This window comes from Ammodytes marinus (genome assembly GCF_949987685.1).
Source record: "Ammodytes marinus genome assembly, chromosome: 4".
NCBI classification, from domain to species: domain Eukaryota; kingdom Metazoa; phylum Chordata; class Actinopteri; order Uranoscopiformes; family Ammodytidae; genus Ammodytes; species Ammodytes marinus.
Window position 1 is genome coordinate 11,904,796 of NC_137233.1, and position 18,653 is coordinate 11,923,448.

At 40.7% G+C, this 18,653-nt stretch overlaps 1 protein-coding gene across 5 annotated transcripts in view; it reads left to right on the plus strand.

The window, feature by feature from the left end:
- rap1gapb (RAP1 GTPase activating protein b) overlaps window positions 1–18,534 on the plus strand; it is a gene marked incomplete at its 5' end in the record, with an annotated part of 55,953 nt that extends 37,419 nt beyond the window's left edge. For 4 of the 5 annotated variants that reach the window (XM_080026129.1, XM_080026125.1, XM_080026128.1 and 1 more), the window contains 20 exons: window positions 841–879; window positions 1,063–1,248; window positions 1,887–1,990; window positions 4,563–4,641; window positions 4,728–4,781; window positions 4,889–4,972; window positions 5,072–5,172; window positions 5,636–5,765; window positions 7,638–7,793; window positions 7,972–8,043; window positions 8,147–8,233; window positions 8,826–8,978; window positions 10,256–10,387; window positions 12,983–13,092; window positions 14,182–14,295; window positions 14,772–14,901; window positions 15,334–15,433; window positions 15,912–16,021; window positions 17,000–17,046; window positions 17,136–18,534. In XM_080026129.1, the coding sequence (XP_079882255.1) occupies window positions 841–879; window positions 1,063–1,248; window positions 1,887–1,990; window positions 4,563–4,641; window positions 4,728–4,781; window positions 4,889–4,972; window positions 5,072–5,172; window positions 5,636–5,765; window positions 7,638–7,793; window positions 7,972–8,043; window positions 8,147–8,233; window positions 8,826–8,978; window positions 10,256–10,387; window positions 12,983–13,092; window positions 14,182–14,295; window positions 14,772–14,901; window positions 15,334–15,433; window positions 15,912–16,021; window positions 17,000–17,008 (1,950 nt within the window). In that variant the 3' untranslated portion in view covers window positions 17,009–17,046; window positions 17,136–18,534. The remainder of the gene's footprint in view (window positions 1–840; window positions 880–1,062; window positions 1,249–1,886; window positions 1,991–4,562; window positions 4,642–4,727; window positions 4,782–4,888; window positions 4,973–5,071; window positions 5,173–5,635; window positions 5,766–7,637; window positions 7,794–7,971; window positions 8,044–8,146; window positions 8,234–8,825; window positions 8,979–10,255; window positions 10,388–12,982; window positions 13,093–14,181; window positions 14,296–14,771; window positions 14,902–15,333; window positions 15,434–15,911; window positions 16,022–16,999; window positions 17,047–17,135) is intronic. The other variant, XM_080026127.1, reaches the window with a different exon arrangement.
- Between the last annotated feature and the right edge of the window lie 119 nt (window positions 18,535–18,653).

Consider the following 18,653-nt stretch of genomic DNA (forward strand, 5'->3'; position numbering starts at 1 on the left):
ATAATAAAAATAAAATAAAATAAAGGTGGGTTTATATAAGAGACTGTTACTTTCACTTGACCGTCAATGCTGGACTGTTAGTTGTCATGGAACCAGTCCAAGCATGTATGTTCTGCTGGGGTTGTTGAAAGTCATTCTTTGGAAATGGAAAATTGAGTGGAAATGTGCTCGCTGAAGACCCAAAATAGTATGCGTGGCGTCAGAAAAATGGTTTAAAGCGTGCAACGAACATCACAGATAAATGCGACGGTAACACCTTTCCAAGGGTGAAATGAAAAAGGGAAATTGGTTATTAGTTGACGTCTATTGCTGTGTTTGAAGTTGTGCTGCTTTAATTAGCTGTCAGTAATTGAAAGTAAGCTTCTCTCATACAAACACACCCAGGGGTAAAGATGTCAGTTTTCAAATTTACATCTTTCCTTATTAAAAAAAAGTGATGTTGTAATCCCTTTTCCATGTCAATACTGAGATGTGTTAGCACCCTGTCTTTGGAGGTGAAAAAATATATTTCAATCTTTTCTCAAATTACTGACAACTTTAAATGATTTCCAGTAGTGACATGATACCTAGACAAATGAGTACAGATCAAAGCTGATAACTGTTTCTTGCAAACAAAATAAGACCACATATTCACTGAGGATTTTAAGGCATTTGTCAAAAAGGCTGCTTATGTGGTCTGACATCATGTTTGCAAGACAAGAAAAGTAACCCTGAAAATTGTAAAACTGTAGAGCTAGTTACCAATCTGTCAAGGTGTTTATGCTTATTTTTAAAACTGAAAGTATATGACAAGAAGTGTCTGTTTGTCAATGAACTCATATGTGCTTTACCTCCCTGCAGACAGAAGAAGACTACATCCCGTATCCCAGCGTTCATGAGGTACATGCACTCTCTGTACAAATAACTCACACGTTACTACACACGTTATATTTTATACATGTCCGAAACTGTAAAAAGGCCAAAGGTTTTAACAGGAAAAATAAATCAATCCAAGCCGGTGCTAGACACTATGAGCTACCGTTCAATATTTCTTAACACAACATTACTTATTTTCACTCTCAGGTTCTGGGTCGGACTAGCCCTTTTCCACTCATTCTGCTACCCCAGTTCGGAGGCTACTGGATCGAGGGAACCAATCATGAGCCCAAAGAGCCACCGGAAGCTGATCAACCCCCCTGTCCTACCTCCCAAATAAAACTGGAGACAAACAGCACCGCCAAGATCTATAGGAAACATTTCATGGGCAAGGTGAGGATGAAAGAAAGGCTTCTGTTTTTTTTGTTTTTTTTTGCACAACACAGCCGCAAAATATATCAATCTTGATTCATTGTGCTGCATCTTAAAACATGGAATTGGGTTTTTGGAAAGGTCACTTGCTTTCCCTGATTTCAGTGATTGACTCAGATTTTAAATCCATTTGTTTGCCTGTCCATTAATTTTTTTTACCATTTGTGTAGGGGTAAGCTATCATTGAATCACATTTACAACTACCGGGACCCCCTAGAACATTGTTAGTTTTGTCCAAGAAGTGCATGTACATACACAACACGGGAAAAGTGGGGGAAAAACAACACTCAATGTTGCCATATTATACTATATGAACTGTAAAACAAACTTCTCACTTCCCCTAAAACAGCCCATTGGTTTGTATATATAAGCAATTATTTGTACAAAAAAGATTACAGTTGATTTATTGTACCTTGTTTGACACCTTTTCCTTACGGCTGATTTCACTACTTTCCTTAATTAAAAGACTCTCTCCACCACTCTCAATTTCTAATTTATTACGGTTTATTTTTTATTATTAATATTGTGGTGTCACCAAATGTCAGTTTGCTGGAATATCCATTCTTGCATTAAAGTTTCTTCTGCTCATCTGCCCTCAGGAACACTTTAATTATTACACCATGGATGCAGCCCTGGGCCACTTGGTCTTTTCCATGAAGTATGATGTCATTGGGGATCAGGAGCATCTGCGTCTAATGCTTCGGTACAATTCCCCGTTTTTAACTTTATCTCTGACCTATTTTTCTCTCCCATTTGAGCTTTTTGCTTGTTATTTTCTTCATCTCGTTTCCTCTCCTTTGACATGTCCCTTGCATTTGTGCTTTGCCTTTGCCTAATGCAAGTTGTTTGGGGGCATTGACTCTCAAAGGCCTCCCAAAAGCACCACGATTAGACTTTTCCTGGATATACTTTACCTTTTTTATTATTTTATAAAGCAAATTGCTGAATGACAAAGAGAAAGAAGAGCGTATCTAGTCTCACAGGTTGCCTCAGGGATGAATTTTAAAATCTGTCTGATTGCTGACAGTAGGCAATGCAGCGGCAAGACTTTCCCCTGCTGAGTACCAATACATCTCTCTATCAATTCTTAATCTTCAATTAAATAGGACTTCAGATATCTGCTGCCTGTTTTACACAGTCTGACAGTCATGAACGGTTGTTAAAGGTGAAGTGAGCAATATAGTTATGTAAATATACGTGTTAAATCGCTCTATATTCATACAGTGATCACTTATATAGTGTGCACGCTTCATAATGCAGGTCTCTCAGTCACCCACTCTGCATGTAATCGGCAAATATTTTTTTCTGGGATCCCACAACTTGATATCCAATCAGAAGATATATATAAAAAATAATGTTTTTTGTTTGTTTTATTTTTATTTTGTAACAGTAATCTGTGTATCTGAATCCGAATTTGATGAAAATGGGGGCGGGACCTGATAAGCCTTTGGCTTCTTCCGTCTCCCTTCGGACAACACAAAGTATGATGTATGAATATTTGCAAGAGAAAATTGTGTATTGTGTGGAATTGTCCGAAAGAATAATAAATAAATAAATAAAGAACGCTACAAACGGGTACGTCTCTCTGCCGGTGCATGCACAGAGAGCGACAGAGGGGTGAATGTGTATGCACCTACAATGGCAGAGCAGGTAAAAGATCTGAGATGAAGCTAGATAACTTGCTGCTTGAAGACCGCAGTGCATTATTGTGGTGACGTAGGGACGAGGGAGGGGACTGCTAACTGCAGTAACTGACAGGAAGGAACCTAAAAGAACCGTTTTGCTCACAGCACCTTTTAAAGGATTGTAACCTTTAATGCATTTTTTTTTCATTTTTGCAAAAAAAAAGCTTTGGCTCATTCGTTCCTGAAATGTGTTCCTCTACACTAATTTTATCTCGGTAAGGGTGTCATAACACATGGTTTAGTGGACACCAGCCCAATTAAGCCTGGTAGTTGTGTTATGGTGAGTATGAGTAAAAGTGATTTAAAAAAATAGTGGAACACTCAATTTACACTCAGTAGATATTGAAAAAACATTGTGCCACAAGGTAACCGACAAACAGCACACCAGTCATCCATGTTGTAAAAGTGTAATGCCTCCCAGCCACCATCATCCCAAACTCGTGACACCCCATATAACCTGTGACGTCATTTTAGCACAAGAGGGACCGAGACACTCCAGATTTGAATAGCTACTTTGCCTCTTTGGAGCTTTAGAGAGAATGAGTATGCCCCCAGGTGGTATTCACTTAACCCACAACATTTTTGCTTTCAATTGGGCTCGTACAACCCACAGACAACCCATCACCCCAGTCCAACTCAGCCACCGAAAGCTTGTGTAGCCACAGGCACTGACTCAGTCCATGTTTATGTCATCTTAGAGGAGATCTAGAGGATTCGTCATGATCCCTTCTTTATTTTACTGTTGATGCCTCACACGCTGTAAAAACATGTATGTATATTCTGTAGCACTAGCATACATCAGGATGCTAAGAAATACATAGTGACAGTTCACTAAATGGTCTCTGACTGACCTTCTAATGTTTCCAGCAGACCCAGAAATGTACATGGGTATAAAAGAAACAGTTAGTTCATGACTAGGACCTAAGCATTGTAAGTAACATTTGGTTAAGCAGCGTGAATGAGTCGGTTATGCTAAAGATTTCAGCTTTTGATTGAGTTGATAAGTACACATTTCAGACTATTCTACATTTGCTTTGCTCTATACTTTTGTAAAGCCTAAAAAAGGCTCCACCTTCCAAACTCTTAAAACACAGTAGACCTACTTCTCCTCCTACAGCTATATTATGCACACAGCTTCAGCATGTGGAGAAATCTGAGGCTTATCAGGCCCGCTGTGCATATTTATGGGCACTAATCCACTAAACATCCGCTGGCCATTCAGTTATGTGAATACAGTATAATTGCTTGTTGCCTTGACTATTATCTCACAATGTGTCTAGACATGGGTCACTCTGGAAGCAATCCATAAGTGTACAATTGCCGTGGTATTGTTTGTTGTACCCAGACAGAGCAATGACCTCTTACAAAAGCAATAACCCCCATTCCGCCTCTCACAAAGAAATATTGCCTTAAACACATCAAGTGTAAAAACCATCTCCACACAGCATCTACGAGAAAAGCCCCCTTTTAACCGGCAATTCACTTGCATGAACGCTCACATCAAAGAAATAAACCATAAAAGCAGGAGTATTGGGTATATTTGGGTAAGAAAGTGGGACTGTGAGCTTTTCAAACTGTTTGTCTTTTCAGGACAAAGGTGAAAACCTACCATGATGTCATTCCCATTTCCTGCCTTACGGAGTTCCCCAATGTGGTTCAGATGGCCAAGGTATCATTAAGAATATTGCGTCTAAAACAATTAATGTCCAACTATGTTTAAAATTACAAGAAGTAAAATGTAGACTTCATTTACAGCTTGTTTTTGAAGAGGTAAATGTGGATAGGTTGTATCCAGTCCTCTACCCAAAGGTAAGGTCCTCATTGAGGTTTTTCCAAATATCAGTTTGTCTCTCGTGTCCAACAACACCACACTCAGTGAACCCGACTCGAAAAAATTCCTATTCTCTCATCCTCAGGCGTCACGGCTCATTGTCACATTTGACGAGCATGTGATCAACAACAACTTCAAGTTTGGGGTTATTTATCAAAAGTTTGGCCAGGTGAGTGTGCGTCACAGATACCACTTCTAATCTTTGCTTTGGAATTCAGGTTTCACTTCTTCTGAAAAAACAAATGTCCTTTGCTTCTCCACCACGCAGACAACAGAAGAGGAGCTGTTTGGGAACATGGAAGAAAGTCCTTCCTTTGTGGAGTTCTTGGAGTTTCTGGGCCACAAGATTGAGCTGCATGACTTTAAAGGGTTCGGACACTTTTCACTTTGATTTTCTTTCTTCCGTCTTCTAAGCAGTATTAGATTAAAGCACTTTTAGTCAATTCTCAGTATTGCCACGTTCAAAGCAGGGCATTGGCTTTAAATGAATCCCTGAAAAGGCGATTTAGAGTGTCCTGATATTTGTAGTTGTGCTGACATTGTGATTGAGTAGGCAGAAGAAATGCCCTTGGCAGTCCCTCGATGATGGATGAGCAGCGGATGGACCCGGCGCTCCAAAGAGCACACACTTATGCTCCACTCCTCTCACTGATTTGTTTGACTCTCTTGAGTCTTCCCCTTGGCTGTTGTTCAACTCAATCCTCCGTTCGCCTTGACTTCTGTCTTTTTTCTGAATTCTCTTTATCTCTTTTTTTTCTCTTGATAATTTTTTGTTTTGTTTTGTTCTGCCTTTCTTTTATTTAATGTATCTTCTATTCCTTTTCTTGTCCAGGTTTCGGGGCGGGCTGGATGTTGCACATGGGCAAACTGGGACAGAATCCATCTACACAAGTTTCCATAATAAGGAGATTATGTTCCATGTGTCGACCAAGCTGCCGTACACAGAGGGAGACTCACAGCAGGTAGAGTGACATTCCAACCAGTCATTATCCCTGGGACTGTTTTTCTGTGTTTTCATTACACTGTTCAATGTCCTTCACTGATTGATTTGTTAAGTGAGTCCTCCACATGTGGAACTGTAGCAGCAGCAGGACTGCAAACACAAATAAAGATCTTTTGAAGTTAATGTTGATCAATCAAATCAAAAAATGTAAAAGTTAAATACATCTTTGTTTGTGATAAACCCTTAAATTTACTGTTCCAAAATGAGACTGGTATTGACCTTTCAAATTCTCTGCAATAATGCAAATGCACATACTTCCAAGACTTACTTTCACTAAGCAGCCAAAATTTTTTCAGGTTTGCTGAAATGCTGTCCTCAAGAAATATAATTGTTTTTTTACAGCTTTCACTAGCATTGCAATGTTCCCTCCTGTCATTGAAGGTTCTCTTCGGTTGGTTTGTGACTGAAGACTTTCATCTCTCTGATGCTGTGTTGCAGAAAGCTGCATCAGTCCTCACCTGCTCTTGGCTGTCCTTTATAGCAAACACAGTACGGACAGCACTTTGTTACCACAGTAACCCAGCACATTGCCAAGGCACGAAGAAAAACGGAGAACATGCACCCACATGGGATGATTCATGTGGGAACTCATGAAGGAGAGGCAAGGTGCAACCGTAATAACATAGCATTAGTTCAGCAGGGAGAAAGTGCAGAGTTAATTTAGCCGGATCTTATAACATTCGTTCTGATTTGGATGGATACGCGGTGTCTCAATCCAGCCCCGCACTCACTGAGTTCGTCTCCAACTGTCCACGGTGATGCAAGAGTTTGCAAGAAACTGCTATGGATGTAAATCTGTTATATGTAACCAGAAAGCCCCTGTGTGAGTAAATAGCAGCTTACACTTACTGTAGCTTGAAACAGGGGCAAAGCGGGTTGGGCTAAAGTCTGTACTTCCGTGTGTTGAATCGACTGATAACTGACGGAGCATAATCAACGCATGCTGCTGCAGCACTGGTGTCGCAATGTTACGGGTTCTGGGGTGAAATACGGGAACTGAGGCTATTTTTCCCAAGAGTGTCGACATTTGACTTTAGAAACGTTTCTTGGAAGATATTTTGTCATATTTTTCATCTGATTTATTATCTTTTTTTAGAATTCCCAGCAAAAGGTAAAGAGGTGACATCGTAGATTCATATTCCACTGGATGATGAAGGTGTTCCTTGGCAACGCCATGCTTTTTATAGATATTGCTTGGTATTAGTATTAGTAGTCCTCTCTCTCCAAGTGCACAAGTGCCCATTTGGCAACTTAAAGCTTTTTGGCAACAAGGAAAATGAAGCTATTCATCAGCAATGATTTGGGTCACTGACAGTCAAATCGTAAACCATTTTTATTTATTTTTGGCTTTGCAGATGCTATTCACATTTAAAATGTGCATACCATGAACAACCTTTGAAAGCTGGGGCCTAAGTAATTCCAGTGTAGTAATAGCTACATTGAAAAACAGATACATTGGATTGATACGGGGGTATACTGTAGGTCAGTATATAGATTTGCAAGAGTATGAGTTATGCTATCTTTGTATTCATTTCATTTATGAACTACTTTTTTAGATGTAGATTTTGCTGTGATTGAATACACTTATTAAATCACTGTGCACGCTTAAAAAGACACAAAACACACTTGAATGTCAAGCTTGGTGGGTTGTCATGCATTACAGCGAAGAGGTTTGACTCACGACTCTTCTGGGACTATATTTATTCCCGGTCAATCTTTGACAGCGAGTCCTGGAAGTGATTCTGTGACGGTGTGTGTCTTTTAGATTCCCTAACTGGTTCTTTGAGATGTCTATCCACTGTTTTCAGATCTGTTTGTCTTTGCCATACAGCTGCAGAGGAAGAGACACATAGGGAACGACATTGTAGCCATTGTGTTCCAGGAGGAGAACACACCCTTTGTACCTGACATGATCCAGTCCAACTTCCTGCATGCGTACGCGGTGGTGCAGGTGGAAAATGCATGTACGGACAATGTCACCTACAAGGTTGGTTTCAAGGACAGCCGTTACTGTATCAATAGACTGTGACCCACATTGGCCCCTGAAACCTATTTTAGATTCACTCATTTATTATTTAGGAGCTGTACTGTGGGGCTTTATAAAGAGGAATATGTATCAAGTATGACATTGATGATATGCCTTGCTCACCTGCTTTCTCCCCCAGGTTTCCGTGACAGCACGGGATGATGTACCTTTCTTTGGGCCTGCTCTGCCTGACCCTGCCATCTTCAAGAAGGTCAGCAGTCAAACAGATTCATGAACTTTACACCCACTTTACATGCAGAAGCCATAAACCATCATTCTCTTCACCTCTGCCTCTCTATATGTGTCTTCCTCAGGGCACCGAGTTCCGGGAGTTTCTCTTCACCAAGCTCATCAATGCAGAGTACGCCTGCTACAAGGCTGAGAAGTTTGCCATGCTTGAGGTGAGTGGAGTGTTACAATGCAAACTGCGCCATAAAGGGGTGGATGCCTTTTAGTGTGTGTGTGTGTGTGTGTGTGTGTGTGTGTGTGTGTGTGTGTGTGTGTGTGTGTGCAAATACACATACATGGGTGCATCCGGTTGGCTATATTCCAATACAATGCTTATGAGCTGCAGTGCTGACGTCTATCATCCTGATGTTGTGTTGTAATATAACTTTTGTTCGTGTCACCCATACCCCTTAAAGGTCACCTATTATACAAAATGCACTGTAATGTGTTTTTTCAACATGCCCCCCCTTTGGGGACCTGGCCAATCAGATCAGACTGGTCTTTTTGAATGTAACGCTTTTCTATAACAGAGCATTTCAGACAGATGCTACAAAGAGGAGATTCAGCAAAGGCACTGTGAGAAATATAACTGTTTTTTTGGACACTACACCATAGGAACATTAGCTAGTAGAAACCCAAATTAGAAATGTTAAACCTGAAAATTAGCATAATTATGTATGTGACCTTTAATAGGAAATGATGAACCAACTCAACATATCAGTGTCTGTGCGAAAGTGACTGTGTTGTTGTTGTTGGTGTTGTCAGGAGCGTACGCGCTCAGCCCTGTTGGAGACGCTGTATGAGGAGCTGCACATTAACAGCCAGTCCATGATGGGTCTGGGCGGAGACGACGATAAGCTGGAGAACGGGTCTGGAGGAGCAGGTGGAGGAGGAGGAGGCTTCTTTGAATCCTTTAAGGTAAAGCCCCGTCCCTTCATTTGACGGTCGCACGCACGCACTTTATCTGCAACTCCACATGCATGACAGAGAATGGTAATGACTGGAGACATTTTAGGGAATGCCCCCCTCCCTCCTCTCTTGTCTTCTGGGCTGGGATTCTGGGTATTCAGACATGAGAAAAACAAAGCAGAGAAAATGTGCAGTATATCTCAAAGGACCAGTTCTGTGGCATTTTATTTCCTCACTTGGCTGCGAATGCTGAACCCGGTGTGTGTTTTCACAGGATGGTGCGCTTTTGGAAGGCCGGGAGCGTGCTGTCCTGTTGTGTATGAAAGGCACTTTGCTCTGACTGAGAGAGAGTGCTCCATCAAAGACCATTAGCGTATATAGGGAGCATAGCCCAGCCACTGAGGCATGGCAGTATAGGAGCTGTGATTGTGTGTGTGTAACGATTTAATGAACCCTCATTAGGGGGGTGATGATGCAGTTTGCATGTCTCCCCATGGGCAGCATTCCCTCGCTGTTTTTCCTCTGCTCTCTGTGTCACCGACTAGCTCACGGCTCTTCTTTTTCTATTGTAGTATATATCCAATGTTCTCTCAGTCTCTTTAGATGCTTCTCTTTTCCATAACTTCGGAAAGCTGTACAAATGTTCTCTCGCCCACGAATCCTGTCGCACTATTTTCTTGCTGCCTGTCGTTCTCTCCCAGACACCCTAAACAAATTACATCTACAAAGATTTCCCCACTCTCTCTGTCTAGCTGTGTATATTCTGCTGTCACTCCTGCTGTCTGTCATTGCCTACCCTACTCACTGTCACATCGTCTCCTCCCTTGACACCAAACCCCACTGTAGAATGGCGACGTCTGCGATTTAAAAAAAAAAAAAAAGTGGCTTCATCATCCTCCTCCTCTACGAAAGCCACACTTTTGTGAACCAACATTTCTTTCTCACAGCCTGTCCTTCCTGCCCGTTGACCTGCACTGTCCCCACATGTTCTTTATTTCCCCTGCACACATACATGCAAACAATGCATGCAACATGTGCACGCAACACATACTGTACATGTAAACACAAAACACTACAATCCACCTTGGTTCAATAGAATATATAGATCAATTGTAAGGAAAGCTATTATTCAAACTTGACATTTGTCAGAATGTCTGACATTTTCCACAGCAGACACAGTTTACCTGTCATAGTAGGAAATAGCAAAGCGGTAATAACATTGACAATGGTTTCCACATAGCATCAAAGTGGATCCACTGACAGTATCTCCCCGTCTCTCTCTGTAGCGGGTCATCCGCAGCAGAAGCCAGTCTATGGACGCCATGGGCCTCAGTAACAAGAAGTCACACACAGTCTCCACTAGCCTCAGTGGCAGCTTTACCCACAATCCCGCAGAGAGCACCAAAACCCCAGGGATTGTAAGTAGCCCATATTGGTTGACGTGATGCCCACCTAACACAGACATTCAGGATACAATATAATTTCAACCATCACAGCATGGTGGATATCTACACATTTACACACTGCTCTAATCACTGTTCTTTCTTAGAAGCAGCACTCTGGCAAATTACTCCTGTTGGCACATCGTAGCATTTTACTTTCATCACTATGCTAACATCAAAGCACTTGCATTCAATCCTGACATTTTAAATTCACCTTTGCTTTTTACCAAAGTGGCTTTCATTGAGTGTGCCTTTTCCATGTATGGCTCTTACTGTTCCTATAAATGAATTGTTTTGTTAGTGTTTTTTGAAAGAAAAATAACATAACTCATCATCAGTATTTCATTCAGTCTCATCTGATTAGAGAATCTTATATCAGCCCATTTAGTGACAAATACTTAGGATTATGTTAAAAATAGGTTGTGGGATGAATCCAATAATTTCCCTGCCAAGGCAAAATGAAGAAGTTGTGAGCTCCGGTGTAGTTTTATACTATGACTTTTTAATCACTGAGCTCAGGTTAACGGTTGTATGACTACCCAGACTCCCTCCCGCCTAACTGCGCTTTTGTCATGACTGTTTCCCTCTGTAAACGTAACAACCTCTTACTGTATATGTGCATGTGTGGTTGTAGAGTATGCATGGCACGAGCTTTATATGCAAAGAGCACGCTGTCCTGTTTGCTTCTTTTTTAACAATGGGGTTTAAGGTTGAGTCAGCGCTTGTTGTCAATATCACTTTTGGTCAAAATCAGTGAATATCTCCTCACGATCCGCTACCTGTCCGTACTGTTCCACTGTTAATACACAGCATAGGATGTGTAAACAGGCATGCTGCTACCCTTTGTTTACATACCAGTTTAGAGACTGTGTATCAACACCAGATCTAGAGATATTCACTGATTTTGACGCAAAATTATTTTGACAATCAGCTTTCTCCAGAATTGCTGACCTTTACGTATGTTTCAACTCTTTGGACATTCATTGCAGTTTGGTATTCGGTTGTTTACAGTTATTCAACCCGCAACTAAATAAACCCCATTTCTGATTGGCTTATGTTTTCTAAAAGCTACCCCATTGGATTTTGGCAGCCCTCTTTGCCCCTTTCATCCTTGTGCATGCACGGCTACACAGACCTATATAACCCTAAGGGCACAAACTGCAGACATGCCTACTATCCCGGTGGCACCCAATCCTCTGATGTGCCCTTCTCTTAAAAATCTTATCGCTATGTCCTTGATATTGTGTCTTCTCTACTGAGTCATGTTGCGAGTTCATTCTCAAGCTCTTCTGCACCTTGCTGTTTAAATTACCTGTGCTATGCGCATGATATCTTATGATATGTTCTTTTTCTTTTCCTTCCCCCTCTTGCTTTTTTCTATCTATCTATCTATCTATCTATCTATCTATCTATCTATCTATCTATCTATCTATCTATCTATCTATCTATCTATCTATCTATCTATCTATCTATCTATCTATCTATCTATCTATCTATCTATCTATCTATCTATCTATCTATCTATCTATCTATCTATCTATCTATCTATCTATCTATCTTTATATATATCATACCCTCTCTCTCTCTCTCTTCCTCTTCTGTGCTTCTCTTGCCCTGTCTTGTGTGGCTCAGTCATTGCTTGTTCCAGGGAAAAGTCCCAGTAAATATGGACGCCGAGGCAGTGCCATAGGGATAGGAACGATAGAAGAGGTTCATATATTTTTCTCCCTTCTTGCTTGATATGTGTGTTTCTTGTGTTTTCTTTTCTCTTGCTATTGCATTTTCATTAAGTGTGCAGTTTATAGCTTATTATGCACCTTTTTAAGTTCCCGTTGCTGTCAGAGGTTATATACTGTTGGTGTAGTTAGAATTGGCAATTGTGTACTTTATAGCTTTAATTATCATGTTATGCATCCATACAGTAGCTAATGTAATACAGAGTGGCTGAAAGAGAATGATCCATCATGGACTTAGGGATGTTATAGCTCATTAATCTTAGTAAAGAGTATTGTAAATCATTTATACAGGAAGATTCATGCATTTTGATGTTTTGTATTGCATTGCAGCAGATATTCATTTGACTTTTTATAATTAGTTCTTAATCATCATTACAAGAGCAAAATGACAAATTCAGTAAAAGAAACTTGGAAACCGACGTGATGAATCATACTGCATCTTAAATTAGATGTGTCTACCAGACATTTTGAAACGCCACATTCTGACCTCAGTAGTTAAAATTAAACCCAAACCTAAACATACAAATTGTGCTTCTGAGAGCAAAATGCAATTAGAGTCAAAATAAGAAAATATATTTACAATATAAAATCCATTCCTTCCTGATGACCTAGATTTGTAAAACCTTTTTCACACCACATGTGTCATTACATATGATTTCAGGATGCATCACGCCTTCAGTTTAACATCCCTTCACGGCATACAGTATTTATACATGTAATTCTCTCACTGCAGTAGCATACTGTGTCATGTATAGATAATTTATGCGGCTGTGAAATGGTTTTACTATATCCCCATAGTGTGTGCCTGACTTTATCTCTTCTTACCCGCTGTCAGTCATTGATCATCCCTGGGAAAAGCCCAACCAGGAAAAAGTCTGGACCCTTCAGCTCCCGTCGCAGCAGCGCTATTGGCATCGAGAACATCCAGGAGGTCCAAGAGAGGAGGTGAGAGAGATAGAGAGAGAGACAGAGAGACAAAGACAGAGAGACAGAGAGAAGAGATTATCAGAGAATAGTGTGTACCAACAGATGGAAGCAAGGACATTAAAATGAGGAAATCGTCCAATAGACGATGAACTATTTAAAATACAAGCTTGTGTTGGACGGGCGTGTTGATCAGGATTATTAACGCCTTACTTTATTTGACAGTAAATAAATTTGCAGGTGTCCGTAAAATCATGAGTCATTCATACAGTGCCTGTTGTCCACAGCTATTTAACAAATACACTGTATGAAAAAGCTTCTCCTGCAGTTGGTTAAATCTCTGCAGCCATCTGAGGCAACATACAGATACATCTGCAGCTTCTGATTTTGAGAAGTGCAGCAGCAGAGTGCAGTTCCATTATGCACGGCTGTCCCCTGTCCTTACGTCAATTAAATCCCATAAAAAGTAACACCTGGTTGCCACACACACACTTGTACACACATACGAGTGGTTGTAAGTCGCTAGGCTGCTGTTGTTTATGATAGAGATGTTGGATTAATCATCAATCCCCTATGCCTCATTGTGTCCTTTGCAACTGTCTCTTGAGTAAAAGTGGCATGTAATGTTTTACATCCTTGAAAAGCATACAACACTCTCACTGTCCCATTTTACGATAAGACAGGAGATATAGTTCAATTAAAACTGAAATAATAGCGCCAAATTGATGCGATCATATAAATCATTGTCTTTTTTTCTAGAATGCTTTATATTTCTATCATCGTTGTACAAATCAAATCAAAAGCCACCATCTGCCATTTGGCTGCAGATAAGTGGCATTGTGTATAGTCCACACTGTGCCACTCACACAACAATCCAATATGCTAATTCTGAACAAGTGTCTTTCCAGGTTTTGAGCTGTTGTTGTCCTCCACATTGTCGTCTGCGTGATTCAAATTCATCTCATGCATAATTTGAGCTGCAGCAGTCAATCAGTGTGAAGCTTCAATGAGGAAAACACTTTTTGTGAGTTTTCCTATTGTGTTACCATTTTAAACAAAATGTCAACTTACAGTTTTTTTGATGTGTCAATCTCCTTCCCTGCGCTGCAGCCGGGAGGTGTCACCGAGTACCCACAGGACAATGGACAGCAGTTACTTTTCGCACGAATACAAATCCGACAACTCCAATCACAGTTCTCCAGAATTTCCTCCTACTAAGAACAGGTATTATTTAAATGTATTATACATATATCAGTTAATTCATATGCACACATTGAGAAGTTATTTGTGATGATATATCCCTTGGGTTTAGTATATGGACATTCAAAATGGCCATGTTTGGTTATTGTTGGGCCAAAAATCATAGGTTGTTACGGAAACAATCTCCTCTCCTTCAGCTGGAGGCACGATTCCATGCAAGTGTTCAGTTGAAAATTTCTTTAGAGGGTTCCATCGAATACAAAAAACATTAGAAAAGATTACATTGGCACAGTTGCAAACACTGCTTTTCACTTTGCTTTTAAAGTGCTCCCCGAGGGTGGAGTGAAATGAAGATTGGTTTAACGAGACTTTCGGAGGGAAAAGGAATGAATACAAAATTTGGAAAAAAAAAAAAAAACATATTTTTATTTTGCTTTTCAAATAAGTTTGGTGTACAGAAACACAGGTGTTTGTGTGGTCAGAGTGACCCAGGTGTGTAGTCTTGCGATGTGTTGCAGGGCGGCGTCCATTCCAGAGGGCCAGGACCTTTCCCGCTCCTCCTCCAACGCCAGCAGCTTCGCCAGTGTGGTTGAAGAGCCTGAGGCAGAGGAGGAGTATGACACAGGCCTGGTAGGTTGGATAGACAGGCAGTAATGAAAGAGCATTACATGAATACACACTTCCCCAAAACCAAAAGAGGCAGGCGGCTTCTCACAGCCGTTGATATGTGCCAACATTTTTTCTCACTCTTACCGTGGGAAAAAAAAATTATCTGCTTGGTTTTTCAGTCTAATGTTTGCTCTTGCCTAAACAATTTTGAAAAAAGAGTATGCTTCACTTCATTCCCGTAATGATATATTGCAGTAGCCTAATACATATTCATGTGTTTATCTATTTTTATACCACTTTTAATCTGAATGGCAAAAAAAAGAGCAAACGCCTACACAGACTCACAGAGTGAAACTGTGGTTATAATGTTTATAATACTTGTCTGGCTCTCCTGGTCATAAAGTGTTGATTGTATAGGATTGTGAAATATGACCTCCTCTACCCCTCCTACAGGAAAGTGCATCTTGTCTTACGCCACTGAAGACGGACTCGTTTGTGTACAGCTCTGCGCCTGAGGACAGTGCATGCGGTACCAGCCAAGGAAGTTCTCCAGGTGAAAAGAAACTGTCTCATATTACTGGGTCATTGATAGAGTGAAGGTGTGAGTTAGAAGGCAAATGGACAAAGGTCCACTGTTTTGCTCATGTCTGGAGTATCTGGGGGAAAACTGAAATGGGGCAGATGCAAAAACAACACTCTCTGCTTCCTTAACAATTGATATCGAAGCAATTAACTTACTAGTGGAACTCACTGCCAACAGCAAAAGGCCCAGTCTATGTAAATTATCAACGTGTTCTTAAATGAATGGAGTTCCTTATTCCTGAAAAGTACTGCATGGCAATCTTAATCCATTGAATCCCAAGACATGTTATGCAAATTCATGTTTTTTGTCTCCCTATCACACATGTTTCACTTTGAAACATAAATCTTTTGCATGCTTATCATTTTTTAAACGGGGAACAGCTGGCAGCGTTACATGCTTGAGTTTATTAACTGTGACAGCCACACATCTGTTGCCCTCCCCCTACCAGCATCGTCACATCTGCAGCAGCAACCAGACGGAGTGAAGCCGCCGGAGCCCAAAGGGACAGACAGTCACCCACAGACAGAGCCATCCTCGCAGGAGCACAAGTTCTCATCGGTGAGACCAACCGCTTAGGATCAGTCTTTAAGTGGTTTTACTCCGTGTTGTACAAGGTCGCTGGTGACAACGTTCCCTCTGATTAATAGTTGAATTAATTTTTTTAGTAGAAAGACAACATAGTCAGTACTACTCCCACCTGAGTTTAGTGTGTTTGCCAGCTGACATGTAGTAATTAGCACTAAACACAAACACCTGAGGACAATGGGAACGTTATTGGTTTTATAAGTATTTGGTGTCAAAAAAGATCAATGTGACCTGATAATTATGGGGCTAAATGAACAGTAAAGGCGAAGTCAGCAATTGTGGAGAATGCTTGTTGTCACAATAACTTTTTTGTCAAAATCAGTGAATATCTTCTCACGATCCGCTACCCAACTGTACTGTGTGTGTGTGTGTGTGTGTGTGTGTGCACTGAATGAAATCCTGTGTTAATACATAGCCTAGGCTCTGTAAACAGGTATGCAGACAAAGGGGCCCACTGTTGCTAACAACATGCACGTTTACAGAGCGTAGGCTGTGTATTAACACACAGAACACACACAGTACGGACAGGTAGTGGATCGGGAGGAGATATTCACAGATTTTGACAAAGTGATTTTTTACAACAAGCATTCTCCAGAATCACCCTTATATTTAAGGGATACCCAAAGTTATAACAATTCATCCTGAAGGGGATGTGAATTTGCACCAAATTTCATGGCAACCCGTCTAATAGTTGTCACAATGTTTAACTCCAAACCACAAATGTGAAACTTGCATTGGCGCTATAGAGGATACAGACTGATATTTCAGTCTGGACCAATTGCCATCTATAGAGCCACACCACTAATATAGGCAAAATAGACAAATTAATCAATAACAAAAAAAGCAAAGAGACTGATAATGAGTTGCAGCCCAACTCTGATGTTTTGTATTCTGCTGTTGTATTTATTGGTATTAACTGTGCCATCTTCTTCTCTCCATGTCTGTTTTCAGAACTGTTAGCCGCTATCATGGAACACTACATCGACGGCCATTTTCAGGTTAGACATAATGTTGGCATGATATTGGAAATTCTCAATGACTGTATATGCTCTATAAAGATTTTTATTTCCTGTTTGTTTGGTCTCAGCATTCCCATGAGAGGCATCTTTTGCCAAAAAAACAAAACAAGCCAAGGGCATCTGAACTCCACCCACTGACAGAGAAGAGGTGTGTGAGAAGACAGAGCAAGAGACTAATGGATCATCTTTGTATGTTTGGCATTGATTTGATGCCTCACATGACAGACACCCAGCACCATGGACATTTACCTATCTATCGTCCTCATTCCAGCTTATGTGGGACTTTCCTTGAAATGCTCAAGGCAAAATTAAATTTTTACCATGCAGCATCACTACTGACCACCATCTTTAAAGCTGGCTTGGCAGAGTAAGTCTCTGCCGGCTAATTCCTCAGCCAAGTAAATGTCTGAAACTTGATTATAACTGTAAACACTCTTATGTTGTGTGTCCTCTTTCAACGATCAGGATTTGGACAGGGGGTTTAACCTTGTGACTAAGGGCGCACTCACACTAGGCCATCTGTACCGTGCCCGAGTATGTTTTTTTAAAGTTGTGAAAGAAATGACGACCAGGGTGTTTGTTTTAGCAGTGTGTCTATAAAGAGGACAATTGCAATAGAGGAGGAAATTGTTTTATGTCAACCTCACATCCAACTGTGATATTGTACATGGGGTTAACTTTGATGTACCGAGTGTGTGTGTGTGTGTGTGTGTGTGTGTGTGTGTGTGTGTGTGTGTGTGTGTAGCTGTCCCTCTTATGTTTTATTGATGATCTATTCTTCTTCTGAGTATTCTGCAGTGGATATTTCTCATTTTTTACAAAAGCTACGATAATTATGTCATGTTTTTGATGGAGGGTGCTTCTTTAATGCTATGGTTGGTGGCTGTAATAGACCCAAGTCCCTTTGCTCCTAGTGAAGGTTGAAATGTTCCATGGAATATTCAAATTCAATTATCCCACTGTAAGTCTGAAGAAGAGACTAAATATTTGAACATAAAAGACTCTATTGAAGCTATATTAATACAGTACAAAGTTTAACTACTGTAGTGCCCCAACCAGCAACATGCATCCTCAATCCACACTTCAAGGTACTAGTGTTGAGCCCTTTGTCTCCCAAAATCCTTTCTGTCACACACCACCTGCTAATGTAATGTCTGCGTACAGTTTGCGTGTACACAGTGGTACTGTGCATGGTGTAAATCTGCTTGCCAAAAACCTCTCCTCTCCTCTGTACACTGGTGCCATGCTTGACGATAGAGGTTGTTGTCCCTGTGATTTATGTTTTTATCCAAAAACCAGCCGACATCTCCAGATGCTGAGCACATCGCTGATAGACAGCCAAATGCAACAGTTTCCCACTTTTATTTAAAGAGTTTAATATATGTACGCGGCCTGGGCACTACATATGAGTTACTTCGAAATGCTGACCTTCAGAAAAAACCTGATCTGCGTTGCTGAATACACTGTGACACGTCTTGAAGTTGCCTTTCTAATGATAGTGTCGTGTGAGCTGCTTTGACGGAGGGTCATATTCAAAAAGACACTGTGTTGCTTGAATGTAAAACTGGGCAGATATGTATTTATGT